The 15,189-nt window shown below is 45.7% G+C and overlaps 1 protein-coding gene across 6 annotated transcripts in view; it reads right to left on the bottom strand.

The window, feature by feature from the left end:
* foxp1b (forkhead box P1b) overlaps positions 1–15,189 on the bottom strand; it is a 187,518-nt gene that overhangs the window by 79,007 nt on the left and 93,322 nt on the right. For all 6 annotated transcript variants that reach the window (XM_030092283.1, XM_030092278.1, XM_030092279.1 and 3 more), the window contains one exon: positions 12,693–12,868. In XM_030092283.1, coding sequence (XP_029948143.1) covers positions 12,693–12,857 — 165 coding nt within the window. In that variant the 5' untranslated portion in view covers positions 12,858–12,868. The remainder of the gene's footprint in view (positions 1–12,692; positions 12,869–15,189) is intronic.

The following is a 15,189-nucleotide window of genomic DNA, read 5'->3' as shown; positions in this document are numbered from 1 at the left end:
TCTCACGGGCTACGAAGATAAATCATCTGTGTTTCCATTGATGGATCTTCTGCCTCTCAGTACACCCCTGCTGGACTCCCCCGGTTTACCCGGCTACGTCTCAGCCCAGACTCGCCCCCACCCTCCTCCTCCATCCCACCCACAGACCTCCGAGGAGAGGCCGCCGTCCTCCTCAAACAAGACTTCCTTTAACGTCTGCCCAGAAGCAGCGCCGCTTGTCTTTTGTCCACTCACTGTCTCCTAAGGCATGTCATCCAGCTCTAATCAAGCAGAAAATGGTCATAAATATTTCTTTCTGCTAGATTTCACATTCGCATTTCACGCAGGGACATGATATTTTCTCCCCCCACCCCGTTCCTCCGGGGAGTACCTAATGCAAAAAACAGTTACTTACATTCAAGGCTCATGTTCCTTCAGTCAAATGCAGAATATATTTCCCCGTTTGTGGGGAAAAAAACAAGGGAAAAAGGGCGCTGGGGGGGCCGGAGAAGAGGAGAAAAGTGGAGGGGGAAGACATAAAGGACTGTCTTATTTTCTGTGCCATTTACTGGCTAGTACTTCCACAGCCATCCCATTACATCATGTCAAAGACTGTAAACAAGCAAATAACAACAGAGTATCAGAGAGCGCGGCGAGGGAGCGGCGCACTCTGTCCTGGAGGTCTCTCAGTCAGCGGCCGGGGAGGGAAAAACATTTGTTTTTATTGTCCATTTAAATAATATATATAAATATATATCGATATCTTTTTTTTGTGCGGAGAGAAGGGCTGCGTGAGGATTTATGTGAACCATTGTCTGTGGCCAGGCTAAGTATTTATGGCACACGTCATTCACAGGACGCCGAGGTGCCATCACTGTTATTTATGAGCAGACAGCCCATCATGGCATATCATTCTCTAAATGGTATACAGCTATTCACCAGTGAATACCGACCTGTGCCATTTTTCTCTCAAATAGAGGCCATGTCAGCGCCGAGCGCGCGGCGGAGCTGTTATTAATCACTGATACATGCTTTGATGGGTGACGACATGTCAAACAATCAAATTTACTCCAACACACCTACACGTGGCGTGGCTGTCCGTGCATATTTACTTCAATGAAGGCTCATTTGATCATCAGAATTGGCAGTTTATCATATTCCGCCGCAGCGGGCAGAAAAACAACTTCTTTTAGGTGTATGGGGAAAAACGGAGGGCGCACACGGCGAGCCTGGTGCCGTGAAACAACAGTTACACACTGTTACTTAAGACTGTGTGGTTTCCCAGCAACATATTCTCAGAGCGACATATGTGTTAGCTTACGAGCTGTAATTCCTTTAAAGCGAAAAAGATCCATCAATGTTCACGGTGTGCATTACATATATGGATTATTTTCAGGCCAGAAAGGCTGAACAATCTGGTTAAAACACTTCATTTTCATATTCTAGGCCTGCAAGAAAATGATGTATGAAGCACTTGAATTGGAAAAAGGATATATTAATGCTGAAACATGAACTGGGTCAACAGCCTAAAATTGCTAATGAATTAAAGGTACAGGAAGCAATGTTTTCTACTCACAAAACTCAGATATGTCTGTGATTTAGGGCTGCACAATATAATAAAATATGTCTTGGTATTGCAATATCAACACGGACTGTATAAATATTGTAAAAAGACTGATGAAATTGTGATAAATTCCAATTTTTCAAGAACTCTGCATTCATTCTCAGCAAACAAAATATGACTGAATTATTTTAAATGTATGAAGGAACAAATCATTTGGAGACCTCTGGGCAGTGGGTCACAAACACATAAATCATTAAAAAAAAAAAAAAAAAAAAAACAAACTTCCACCTGTGAAATGCTGCAGATGAAAACTGAAAATATTCATGCTGTGGAAAAAGCAAAAAAACAAAACAAGGTCTGTTACAGTTGGTGGAGTTTGACAATATCGGCATCATTTCCCTAAGTTCTTGTATTTATTGCAATACTTTACGTCTTATCGTGCTGCCCTGCATTGAAGCTAATTGACCACCATCATTCTCCCCTGTCTTGTAATACCGCTTTGTGCCACAAGGTGGGATCATGCAATAATGTCCTGTATGCATCTACAATCTACACAAGAAGATAAATGACATGAATAAAAAACGTACACAAATCAAGAGAGCAAACAAGCAAACAAGAAACTGCTTAAAGCCAAATCTCTGCAAAAAAAGCAGTAATTCATCAGAGGGACAATATATAATATTTTCTCTTAGAAAAATCATCGTAGAATAAGAAAAAGACAATTTCCGTAATGAAACTAAACACTGACCCCCAGTTTATCTGGTCCTGTAATGTAACTTAGTACCACAAGGTGGTGCAGTGAGCTGATGATTAGCTCATCATCTCTCAAACACAAAAGGAAGACGTTGGCACAGGCTAAGAGAAAAATAACAATTACATCTGTTTATATTTTACACAGACACAATATAGCCTAAAACACGGATAAAGGACTGAAGGCGTAGGTTTCCAGATCAGCCTCTTTGTCCTGAGAGCCAGTGAAAAGATATGAATCATATCTTCTGTGGCTTTGGAGGAAGCTTTCCAAAGTCGGACAAATTAATCCAGATCATGTCATCACACCAGAGACTTGAAGCCAAAAGATCTTGGCCAGCTGAAAGCAACAAATCTCAAAGCTTCGTTTCATTTAGATGCAGGCAGCAGATTATAGTTTCGGTCGGGTTATTTTCCTCCGTTCGCTGTGATCGTTTTTGTGCTTGCTCAGCTTTACCGCTAATTCTCCTTGACATAATTTTACAGCGGTACATTCATATCGGTGAAGGAGAGAGAAACCCTCCAGGAGCAGGTTATAAACAAACCTCCCTGCCCTCCTTTCTTGTAAAGCCGCGTTACCCTTGTCCCTTCCGATCAGCCGGCTCGCTTGTTTAGACCCCGTCTTAAACATGGAGTCCTTATAAAGCTCAGTTGTCTGAGGGCGCCTTTGGGAGCAATATCTGCAGTCTGTGTGCTAACAAACGGCAGCAGGTGGCATTTTGCTACCACACAATCACCTAGCTCCCCTCAGAGTCCCCCCCCCCCACCAGTGTCACCTGACCGGCGCTCCCAGGCTCGGGACTGATGCCTGTTACCAACACTGTGCCAAGAGTTTATGAATAAGATATACGAGCCAGCCTCACTACAGGCTTTTCACATTAGCCCGGCTCTCTATGCATACGTGTACACAAGCGTGCACGTGACAATGCACAGGCATCCACGTCAACATCTTCTCCTGTGCAGCCCCCCCCCCCCCCCCCCGTTCATGTGCAGACCCAAAAGATGCCTTAATCTGCAACACGGATTAGGACTTATTGAAACAAATAAGTGTTTTAAAAAAGAGACGGACCGGTTTCAATTTCAATAGCTCATTTAACCCTTATCGGCCCAAATCCTCGGGGTCCATTCTATGTTAATTGGATCTACATTGCACTAGCATTGGGGGGTGTTAACAAGCACAGCCTATGAATATTAATTACCCTGAAGTTTTCTGCACAGGAAAGACTTCACTGATACATATTAATTCTATGAAGTTTTTAAAGTAGTGCTCTCATTAAAAATGAATAGGCACTGCGCTTGAATGTTTTCCCAAGAGGAATTGTGCATCCTTAAGTCTATCCCTAATAAATTGGGTCAGATTGGCTACTCTTAAAGAATAGCTTCCCCTTAAAACGGCATCATCATTATTATTATTAAGCTAAACGTAAACATAGCGGAGCGGCTTTTGTTTAAACTGTGTTTTGACAATGGCCATTAAAGCTCGTCATGTCTGAGCGTGTTCTCCGCCGACCGCAGCCTCCCGAGGCCCTGTTAAAACCGTTACTTATTTACAACACTAAACACACAAGTTGTTCAGCTAAACAGTGCAAAATTACTCCGCATGCCGGCGTGCGTGCCTGTGCGAGGCTGTGTATGTGTGTGTGTGTGTGTGTGTGTGTGCATCTTGATGCGCAGCGTTCGGAGGCAGTTGTTGGCACTACTTTAAATAAAACATAGAGGATGCATTAGTCCTCTGGCTAAGCGAGGCCACTCTCTCTCCGTTTCTCTCTCGGAGCCATCGAATAGTGAACCGATGCCGACGTGTTTCCCCGTCTGAAGCCGCCTGAAGCCAGCTGCCGCAGACACCTGCTCCGAGTTTGCCCACTTCAGCACAAACACGCAGAGCGTGGCCATCAAAGGCCATCCGGGCGCCGCACAATGAGAGCCACTTCACTCTTCCTAATGATACCAGCATGCGCGCTCGCGTCCTTCACATGGGAGGTATGTGAACACACACACAGGTTTCCCGTTGACACACGCACGGTGGATTTCACCTGAAACCCCCGGCGCACCCACACTCACTTCATTCACATTTCTGAGTCTCACAATATGATCTTAGGAGGTATCATATTGACATTCATCTGTTTGGTGGTGAGTTAGTGTAGCCTGGAGTCGGCTCTCTGTCTCACTTCAATCATGTGTCTGCACTGTTCCCTCTACCAGCATCATCATCATCATCATCATCATCACCGTCGTTATCCTCTGACAGGACTGAAGGCGGATTAGACGCTACAGCGAGTCGTCATACACTACCAGCGTGCTAAACCTTTTTTTTTTTTTTTTTATAATCTTTTTTGGTTTTGTTTTGTGAGTCAAAGATACGACGAAAAAAGCCCTGAAAGAATTTAGATGCACTTAAATAAATGCAATCATTCCTTTTACCATTTAAACTGATACTTGCACAAAGCAGGAATATTTCACCTTCCTATTGTGGTATGTTTTCTTTTTTATTAAATGACTTTTAAAATAGAAAAATAATCAACATGTCATTTAAATTTGACAATCAGTTGTCAAAATTCCAAGTATTTATTCTCATATGTTTGAAATCAAGTTCAGCAAAAGATAAAACACAAACAAGACTCGTTGGATGCTTTGGGTGAATGTTGAGGCACGGTGCATTTTATCAGATATGGTGTCAGTACGGAAAAACAACGTTTGTGTTATTGTCAGGAATGTGAAATAGGAGTTCATCACTGTTCATTTCAAAGAGAGAGAGAGAAAAAAAAAAACTAAATATGGTCACCTGGCAGAAAAGTTTTAAAGATTCATACCGTCAGGTTGCAGTTTAGTGAGGGGAGAGGACGGACATAAGCACTCAAATTCTACATAAAGCTGACGGACCAACAGGAGATGTCCACATAACTGACACACACTACCGGTATTTTCACATTGAAAAAAAAAAGTTACCTTTACCTACAGAACTTGCTTTTAGATGGATTTTCATCTCTAAAATAAAGGTGGGGGTAAAAAAAAAAAGTCACATCCAATACATTTGCAGTTTACTGTAACTTATGCTGTGTTTTAAAGCGTCGTCTTTCACAATGATTTCTTCTCAAAATACACAGAAAGGGAAGACGTGCTGAGAAAAGCGTTGGATGGTTTGTGTTTGTGTTGGATGTTTTGAGGTCGATTGTGAAATGAATTAGCACATCGGACCTTTTTGCACTTATTGCACCATATGAATGCCGTTGTGTTTTAAAAAAATTTGATTACAGTAAAAGTAATGAATATTTCACTCTAACCCCTCGAGATGTCAAATCCTACGCATGGGACTGCAGAAATCTGCTATTGTCTCCATCGGTGTATTATTGTTGAGCACGTCTTGGAGCTGAGCTGAGATGTGAGATGAGCGACTGTGTCATTTCTGATTAGTGCAGCGTCAAACACCTCCCCCCCCCCCAGCACGAGCCCCTTCCCGCCGCCCACATGAGCGCGGTGTGTAAACAGGATGTCGACCCGAGCAACAGTCAACTATTTTAAAGTATGGGCTCGGGCACACAGGCAACCTGCGCTTCATCTCCTCTCAGTCGGAGAGCGGCGGCTGGAGGTAGACTCAACAAAACGGATGAGTTCATGGGCCGGCTGTGCTGGAAGGCGTCCATAAGACAAAAGGGAGGCGCTGGGTGGTTTACCTCCTCAACAAAAGCCGGGTGACTACAAGAATTTGAAAAGTTGCACCTAGACTAAACAGATTACAAAAGAAAAAAAAAAATGCATGTAACTGTGTTTAAAGAGAAAATATGATTGGAGTGCGAGCCGCAGTAAAAACAATTTTCAATGACAGAGGCTGTGTTTTTTTCCCCTTAGTAATTATTTCCCCTCTTTTTTCTCTCCAACATAAGCATCGCATCACTGTTCAATTTTCACCTCCATCTGTGTGATTATTAATCAGATCACACATCAATTGCCAGAACCAGCAAAGAAATTCAGCCTGTAATAAAACTGTCATGTGCTGTGGTATAAAGACAGATGTTGCCAGTTGTGTGATAACATAATTAAACTGTTCTGTGAGGGATTCCATAAAATTATTCAAATTGGACGAGCACTATCATTTTACCAATAAGCAATTTAGGGCAATATGCAGTGTCATAACACTGATGTTATCCTCTCTTGCCAGATTTTCCAATAAGTCGGCGCCTCTGCTCGGCCTCCTGTGACAATATGAAGAGGAGACACCTGAGAGGAGCCGAGGAGGCTCTTCTCAGAACCGCACACGAGAGCTTCGGCACAACTTTCCCTCCGACTGGGATAATGCACGGCAGCTACTGGACAAAAAACCACCGGGAGCGGAGATGCCGCTATCTCCGGTTTGAAATATTCAGACTGTATATATATATGGATCTGTGGCGGAGCGAATACGGAGATACGGGCAGGAATTCAATTCAGAAGCGCGGCGATAAGGCCGCGTTCTTCTTGTGTAACAGTGTTTTTTATCCAGGCGTAGCGCTGTCTCCCTCTCTCGCCCTCAGCTCTGCTGCAGCGCACACGCGATTAGCAGAGATCTGAGGCAGAGAGAGCTCCCCCCGCCCCCCCGACCCGTTAACTCTCTCGGTCCCACCATTAGCCCGTAATGCAGCGAGCCCAGCAGGTCCTGCACTCCAGGGCCTCCTCTCCTGTGTGCTCGCTCGGCTTTGGACAGCATCCGACGCATTTCTCTGCATCTCAGCCTCCAGAGGAAACAATCAGGGTGGGTTTTAACAGATTTTGGATGGTGGCGTAGTGGTTAGCACCGTCTCCTCATGGTGGTTCGAATCCCGGCTTCAGTTTTCTGTGTCTGGATACGACATTACATGACCCTGAGTTAATTCTTAAGGGACCAAATTGGAAAAATGGTTTATATTATATTGTAACACTGTCAACAGTCAACCCTTGGTATGTTACTACTGAGCCCTCTAACATGGCAATAAAAGTCTGATAACTTGGAGTAATCAGATTACTGTAATCAGATTTGAAGTGTTTACATGCACTTCAGAAATAAACTAATTGAAAAACCCTGATATACATGTTTCAGTCCACTATCAGATTGTTTCAGGCACTTTTACATCAGAAGGAAATGCTATTTCCAGAACTTTCCTGCTTTCTGCTCAACATGGCGGAGCTCACAGTTAAATTTACCTGAAATTAACATAAAATTTGCCTCCTCTTCATTTCTGACTTCATCCTCCACTTCGATTGTGACTACCTCCCTCCTGCTTTCTGTGTGCAGATCAGTTTATGACATCTGACTATCTGAGGTGTGTTAATCTGATTCTGCAGAATCAGACAACTGCTGCTATCTGATAGACTGTATCACATTCAGCTGTTTACTTGAAAAATCTCCAGAAATCAGATAATGTTGGATTTTCAGCGTGCATGTGAAAGGGCTCAGTGAATCCAGTCATGACGAGGCTGAAGACATCCGGGCAAAGCCACGGAGAAGCATGAGGCGCGGTAAAACGTGGATCTGTGTCAAATCCGTCCTGGTGGAGGGCAGAAAACTGTGTCAATGTCCAAATATTTGCGGAGCCGACTGTATATACGTGAGGGGTGTGAGGGGTTTATGGTGCGGCTCTTCTGCTTCCTGCAGACGTTCCTCTCGGCCTCCTCCTCCAGCACCTCCATCGGGGACGTTGTCAAGGCTTGCATTATGCATGCGGGAAGCCGGTGCCCGCTCAGCTCTTTGTGCGGCCACTGTCCTGCGTGTCGCTCTCTCTCCTCTCTGCGCACGCGACACGGCCGACACCTCAGCCATGCACACACAAAAAACACACACGCAGTTTACTGGTCTTATCTTTCAGTGTGTAGCTGGAAGGATGCAATAAAGGAAAAGCAATTATTCATTCCTGATTTTTTTTTCTTTCCATTTGCATGTACAGTATCGTTGGAAGTGGAGGGGCTCTGCTAAAAGACAGGATATTAACATTTAACGCTCTGCAGTGGACTCAAGTGAACCAGATTTCGAAGCAGAGAAAGGACTTGCAGTGTTTAACACGGGAGAGTCAAACTCATTTCGGTTCAGACAGAAACGAGCCTGGAGCGGCAAAGAAGCCAACATGATACCAAGAATACCAACTCTTTACTCTAAGGCCTGGTTTACATGAGATCTTCAGGAGAAAATGCATTCTGGGTGTCCATTCACATGACAACGTCGCTCAGAGCCACTGACAACACAACTTTTTGAAAACGCTCCGACGCCATTGCTAATGTTAATAAGATCATTTTTGATAAACGGGGCCTTAGTTACTGTGCAGATAAGTATGAATACATTCTGATCGTCATCAGATTTAATGATCTCTTCTGGAGAAAACCTAAATTTGCGCATGACGATGTTTGATATCGGAGTCTTCCTCCCTCATTTTGCATCAATGTGCAATCAAGGATCAATAATTAAATAATGGCAGGATATGTCTACGCTGTCATCTCCAGCCGTCGCAGCGTCTTCCTCCAGACCGGTTTGGACCCTGCCACAGACCGGTTTTATGATGATTGACACCCTCTGGTTTCCCAGGTGCTCTGCAGAGCGCCTGTCATGCTGCATGTTTATCTGACAGCTGCAGCTGCACGGCTCTATTTCCTGTTGCAAAATCATTTTTAAATCACAAAACAGGTTGTTGCAAAACACTTTCATACTATTGTGTTTAGTCGTATTTTATGTGCTACAGTATCTTCACTTCCTCATGCGGATGTTCCGTTAAAACCGCAACTTCTGCAACAAAATCACAATAACAACACAAACAAACAGCCGGGTTGTGTCTCGAGGGGGCAGACACATGTGTCAGGAACACAGACAACGGTGCTTGTTCCAAAAAAAAAAAAAAAAAAGAAAGAAAGAAAGAAAAAAAGACATGCACTCATGTGTTAAACACAAACCAAACAAACTGCAACGGAGTGCACAACAAACACACTCAAAACTCTCGGCATTACAACACAACAGATTGAAGTTCCTTAAACACTCAATTCCGCTGAATTTCAACAGAAAAGAAAAGAAACAGACAAGCACCCCCTCTCACCCCCTTCACCCCCACCCCCACCCGTGGCTCTTAACAAACAGTATTTGACTTACTAATAGAGATGCTTAAATCAAGCTTATGGTCCACTTCCCCCAAATCTGACTAGTCGACAAGATGAATTCCCCTGTCAGGATCAAGATGATCAAACAGATTACAATTATTTCATCCCCCATCTTTATTAATGAGGACTGTCTTTCATAGTTATGTTGCCTAATAAGAATAAATGATATGCCAGCGCCAGGTTTGTTGTTGCGGCTCACTCTGGGGACTCTCAGACACTTGAGCGTGTTTTTTAGATTGATTTCAGCATCACCTTAAGGAGTAATAGCTCCGGAACAAAGACGGGACCCTCGGCGTGTCAGCCAGAGACGTATTAGCGCCGGCCACAAATAAAACTTCAAAGAAAAGACGGAGAAATGCCACAAAAGTAAAAAGTTATCAAGTAATTGAGCGAAGATCGTAATGCCCTGGGGACAATTAACATGGTTCATGGTGCATGAGTGAAAATCCCGGGTTAGTCTAATGGGAGGATAAAAAGACTTGCCTGCCTGTGCGCCTCCCCAGTAACACTACCGCGGTAAGTAGCCTATCAGAAGCCACTGTCAGGAGAGTCATGAGAGTGAGACATCTCGTCCTCCGTCCCCGTCCATGCGTCATTTATCACACACACAACAATTAGCGCGCCTCCCCTCGGTTTCGAGTCGGGCCGCAGAAATTAACCGCCGGGTTTGTTGAGAAGGCAGAAGCCAGGCGGCTCTTGTTATTGACCACAGCAGAAGGCGGAGGGCAGGAAATGTGACTGGAGTATATTGAGCTGGGATTGAGAGAGTGACTGGTCCCCCCCCCCACCCCACCTCCTTTAAATGCCAGGGCAGATGCTGGAGAGCGGCAGTTCTTTCTGGATGACTTGAAAACAGGGACCATGCTTGGACGCCCGGCTCTATTCTACTGGGGAGGCTTTATTTCCATCCTTTCCTTGTGTCAAGTGCACATCCATGACATTTTTCCTCTTTCTCCCTCTCTCTCTCTCTCTCTCTCCCCCCCCTCTGCCTCTCCCCTGCCTCAAATTTATCAAAGTTGCAGCCCCGTTGTCTTTGCAGAGCGAATCAGAATGTGCCGCTGGCGAAGAATGAAGCAAAAGTCAACAGGAATTAAGTTTCAGTGCAACTGTTTACTCAACTGTGGCCTGCAGTTATTGAAATTTTATCCATGGTTTTGTGTGACTACTGCAGTAATGAATTCAGCATGGCTGTGATTTTCTCACTGACGACATGCTCGTTCCGGCCTGGAAAAGAAGGCTGGGTGGGAGGGGAGGGGGGGGTCTGGGACGGGGGGGGGGGGGTCTGGAGAAGCGTGGATGAAGAGCAATCTGTAGAAGGCTGAAGGCTTCCAGCTTAAGAACAGGATGCATATTGATCCTGAATTTCCACTTAGCGATCAGCCAACACTTTTCTGATAAATTACAATCAAGTCAGTTCGCATGTCGCTCTGCCGCCGGCCACTAGTCGGTGCTACAGAGCCGTCAAACTGCACTCCTCCTGTTCACGACAGTGCTCCAGTATATTAGCTTCAGAATTGTGGTAAATTGAGGAGATGACGTCTCACTGAACCACAACAATTTAGCAATACTTTCATGTAGAAAGCAGCACGTCGGCTGGATTAACCTGTACGACGAGACGGCTGCTGAAAACTCATCCTGACAATGACATGCTTCCACTTAACATTGTGTAAAGGAATTAAAAACACTTCCTTCGTTGAAAGAAATAAAAACACCGTGCTGTTTTGACTGTTGTTGTTATGGTGCCTGGAACCCCCTATAGTTTTCATATTACAAAGTTCAGGCAAAATCAGTCCTAAAACAAGATGCAAAATATTAGGGAAACATGCAATATCCATCACAGTGATTATAGGATTTGCAATAAGTAAATAAAAAAGTAACCTTTTTTGTATTCTTCTAAATATCAGGTGTTTATATGAGCAATAGCGAGCTTGGTGGTTGTTATTTAGCAACACCTACTTTTCAAAGTTTCACCACCACTTGGTCACTTGATGAGACTTCATATAACACCTATGGAGGTGGTTATTTTAGGGAGGTAAATGGTTTATTCTACAAGCTACATTGAAAGACTCAATACACCACCTAGTGGTGCACTTTTGTATTACCAGGCTGAAGTTAGATAATGAACTGATGTTTGGATGTAAACCACAAAATTGGCATTTTATGAAAACATGAAGTCTGTTTAATTCAGCTGAAACAAAAAAAGAGGGGCGTATTTATACTTTAAATGAGAATTGAGAATGAATTTAGCACAATTACTTTGTAATGTCTTTAATTTAAATTGTGTTGTCAGACTCAGATTAAATTTCCCCATTTAATCCAAAGATTTAAGCTTTAAGAGGAGAAAGCTGAGTGAGAACAGACTTCTTCTACATTTACCTGCCTATTCTCTCTGAGCGGGTTCGCTTCTTCTCATCATATCCGACAGCAGATTTATGTCTCTCTGTCCAAACAGGACATCATCATAACGCCACGAGGACCGAGCGGTGACTGATAACACCGAGCGGTGTCTCAGCCCCATATGCACCCCCCCTTCCCCGCTGTAGCACTGTTTTCCTCCCCGTAAAAAATGCTGATGGATGTGCTGTGACAACAGACAACGGCAACAGGGCCTGTGCATCATCACCAAACAGCTCCTGACAACAACCCCGGCCGCCGCTGTCGGATGGAGCCAGATAGCAGAAGACACACTGATCTTTTCAATGTTGTTTCCTTAAACGCGCTGTCGTGTGCCACACATAACGCTGACACCGACAGAAAGAGCTTGTCTGTTTGCCTCAAGTCTGGGACGGTGAAAATGTTTTCGGCTTCGCCGCCGCGCGGTCTCCGCTCCTCATTGGCTCTCGCGGGCGGAGCGTGGCATTAGCGCGAGGTGTGTTTACAGCGAGCCGGCAGGGGGTGGAGGGGTGGGGGTGGGGGGGGGGCACCGTCACCGGATTGGACGCCGTCGTTTCTTAACTGTCTACAGAATCCCGCGGCACCTACACACTTCAAATATGTCCGAACATCGCGATGAATATTTCACCGAAATGCAGATGCTACGATAAACACGTTGGCAATCAAACACAAGCGCACGGAGAGAGCACTTCTGCGTCTTTAAATATTCAAAAAGGGCCTCAATATACATAAATAATAATAATAATGTGTTTATGTACTGGATGTACTTTGAGGAGAAATTAAATATTAAGTGGCACTCTAAGAGGCGGGCTGGGCCTGCTGATGACATGGCTAAATAACGTTAAGACAGGTGTTGGGTGGTAGGGGGTGGAGGGGCGGGGGGGGGGGGGGGGGGGGGGGGGGGGGGGGGTCCTACCTGGTGCTGCTGGAGATGCAGGAGGTCCGCTGCGGTCACCTCCAGCGACGGCGTGGCACTCTTGGGCCGTCCCTCGCGGCCGGGCGCGCCCTCGGCGGCGGCTCCCCCGTTTGGCTGATTGGCTGGTCCATTGCTCGTCGCCTCCGTCCCAGATTCTTGCATCATGACTTAAAAACCTGAGCGAGGAGGGAAACGGGGACAGAGACGGAGAGAAGCAGCTGTTAAAACACACACAGCAATGAGGTCGCGTTTCAACTGTGGGCCAAACTATAAACATCTGTCATGTCCTTCCCACACAATTTCACTTTTATTGCAGGTTTCCCTGTCGGTTTGTGCTTCCCTGGGTCTTGTTTGTTTGCTTGTAGCATATGCAATGAGGCAAACACACACACGTGCACACACATACACACTCACGTGCACGCGCTCGCAGCCTGCTTCTAAACAGTAATGAACTGCTCCTTTGTTTTGCCCTTTTCCTCTGCGGATCCTCTGCAGATGACAAGTCAGTAGAAAAGTTGAGCAGGACTCAAGTTTTGTTTGTGTTCTCCAGCGTGAGGTGCGGTGGAGAGTTTCGGGAAGGGGGGGGGGGGGGTCCTGCGTCCATCTGAGAGGAACCCAACCTGAGTCGAGCAAGAGCAGAGGAGCCCAAGAAAACACTGGACCTCCAAAACAAAACACTTTCTATGGAAATGGATATATTTACTTGCATGGCTCCCAGAAGAACCGCGGCAGAATGGCTTTTTAATGGGAAACAGGGCGACTGCGTGAGGCCTGCCAAAGGATCTCCATGAGAAACATCCAATCTGAGGCCGCGCACAAACAGTCAAATCCTTGAGGGGTGCTCAATTAACACCAAAATAAAGACCTGAATTTAAATAAACCCTTTCACAGTTGGGGAAAAGAATGTTTTTCATGACTTTATCTCAGTTGGGAAGAAAGGGGCGAACATGCTAGCTGGAGCTTGCTCTGTGTACAAACACAACAGTAATAATCAGTGTGAATACACAGCTATTTGCTAACACGTTACGTCCTCTGTTCTGTTTTTGGATACACAAAAGCCAGACAGGCATGCCGTCCCCCCCCCACCCCCCGCCTCCCTGGGGATAAGTGCCAGTGACACTGGCGCATATCTGCGCCTGTACTCAAATCAGCCCAGTGATTTACAGCTATTGTGCGGCGGTCACAGGCCTCGCCGGCATCAACGCGCCCGGCCTCGCCGATACCGGGGGGGCAGTTAATGAAGCTGACCAAGTCGGGCAGAAGCGAATTAACTTGGCTGATTAATTATTTATATGAAGCAGAATAAATGCCTTTAAAACGCTGTGCCTCATCATGAAAGAATGTGGGAAATGGGAACTAAATGCAGATTTATGGTGTCGCGTTGAAGGGCGCCGTAAGAGGGAATGGGGAGTTTACGCGCGCTCAGGTACACAGGCGGGGCGGCGGCGTCTCTGGAGATCCGATCTAAACACGACGCAGACACCGTGGGGACACACACTCACGCTGACAGATAGGAAATTGAGGTTGACAACTTGTCACACAAGAATATTTACAGAGCATAAGGTGAGATAATAATCTAGACATGGGAGTATTGGTAAAATAATAAACAGCGCTATAAGCGGCGGCGCTGTTTTTCGGGCTCTGAATGTTCGGTAGCAGTCGGAGGAGCTAAAACAGGCCCCGGAACAAGAACGAGACGGAGAGTTTACGTCTCCTCTGCTGAAGAAGCCCTGCTCCCAACAAAGCAGAACGGAGTGAGTCATCTGACACTGCGGCCTGTGCCGGTTCAGCTGTGTGTCACGACGCCCCCGCACTCAGGGGCCTGTCTGAGCAGCCCGGGCCGGGCCGGCAGGCCCCCGTCCTCTGGACCGAGGCTCCAGCCGCCCCCCCCCCCCCTCCTCCCCTCCCTGTCCCTCTCTCCCTCCAGACAGATGTTGACCCGGCTCACCCCTCCAGTCTGGCACGGCCCTCCCCTCCATAATGGGATTTTCTAAACAAGGAGTGAGCAAGAGGAGCAGTGTGGGACGGGACGCGGCCCCGGCTCGCCCCGGCTCCCCCGCCTCCCTCCAACACACCAATTAGAAACACACATTTTCAGGCGGAATTAAATGCCATTTGAAATAAACCATGTGCTGACGTTATTCGCCCCCACTTATTTTTCACATAAAAGACTTTTTTTTTTTCCACATGCAGGAAAAAAATTAACTCCTCCTTACTATTTTTTTTTTCTTCTTCTTCTTCTGGAGCTCCAAAAGAAGTAGTGGCTATTATACATGCACTGTCATTTCATGCAAAAATTTTCATAATTGTAACGGAAAGGCGTAAATTTCCAAACGCATGGCGTCTCCAAAAGTAATCAGGAGAATGAGCCGCGGGGTTATTTTAATGTATGCAAAACTAGTGACCCACAATAAAGGAGGGAGAGAGAGGCCACAATGAATGCAAAGTAATGCTCGCGCGCTTGGAACCGGCACTGATGAGGGGATGGCTAAAATTA

This window comes from Salarias fasciatus, chromosome 5, assembly GCF_902148845.1.
Source record: "Salarias fasciatus chromosome 5, fSalaFa1.1, whole genome shotgun sequence".
In the NCBI taxonomy this organism is placed as follows: domain Eukaryota; kingdom Metazoa; phylum Chordata; class Actinopteri; order Blenniiformes; family Blenniidae; genus Salarias; species Salarias fasciatus.
Note: the sequence above shows the minus strand (reverse complement) of the source record. Positions and strands in the feature narration are given on the sequence as shown.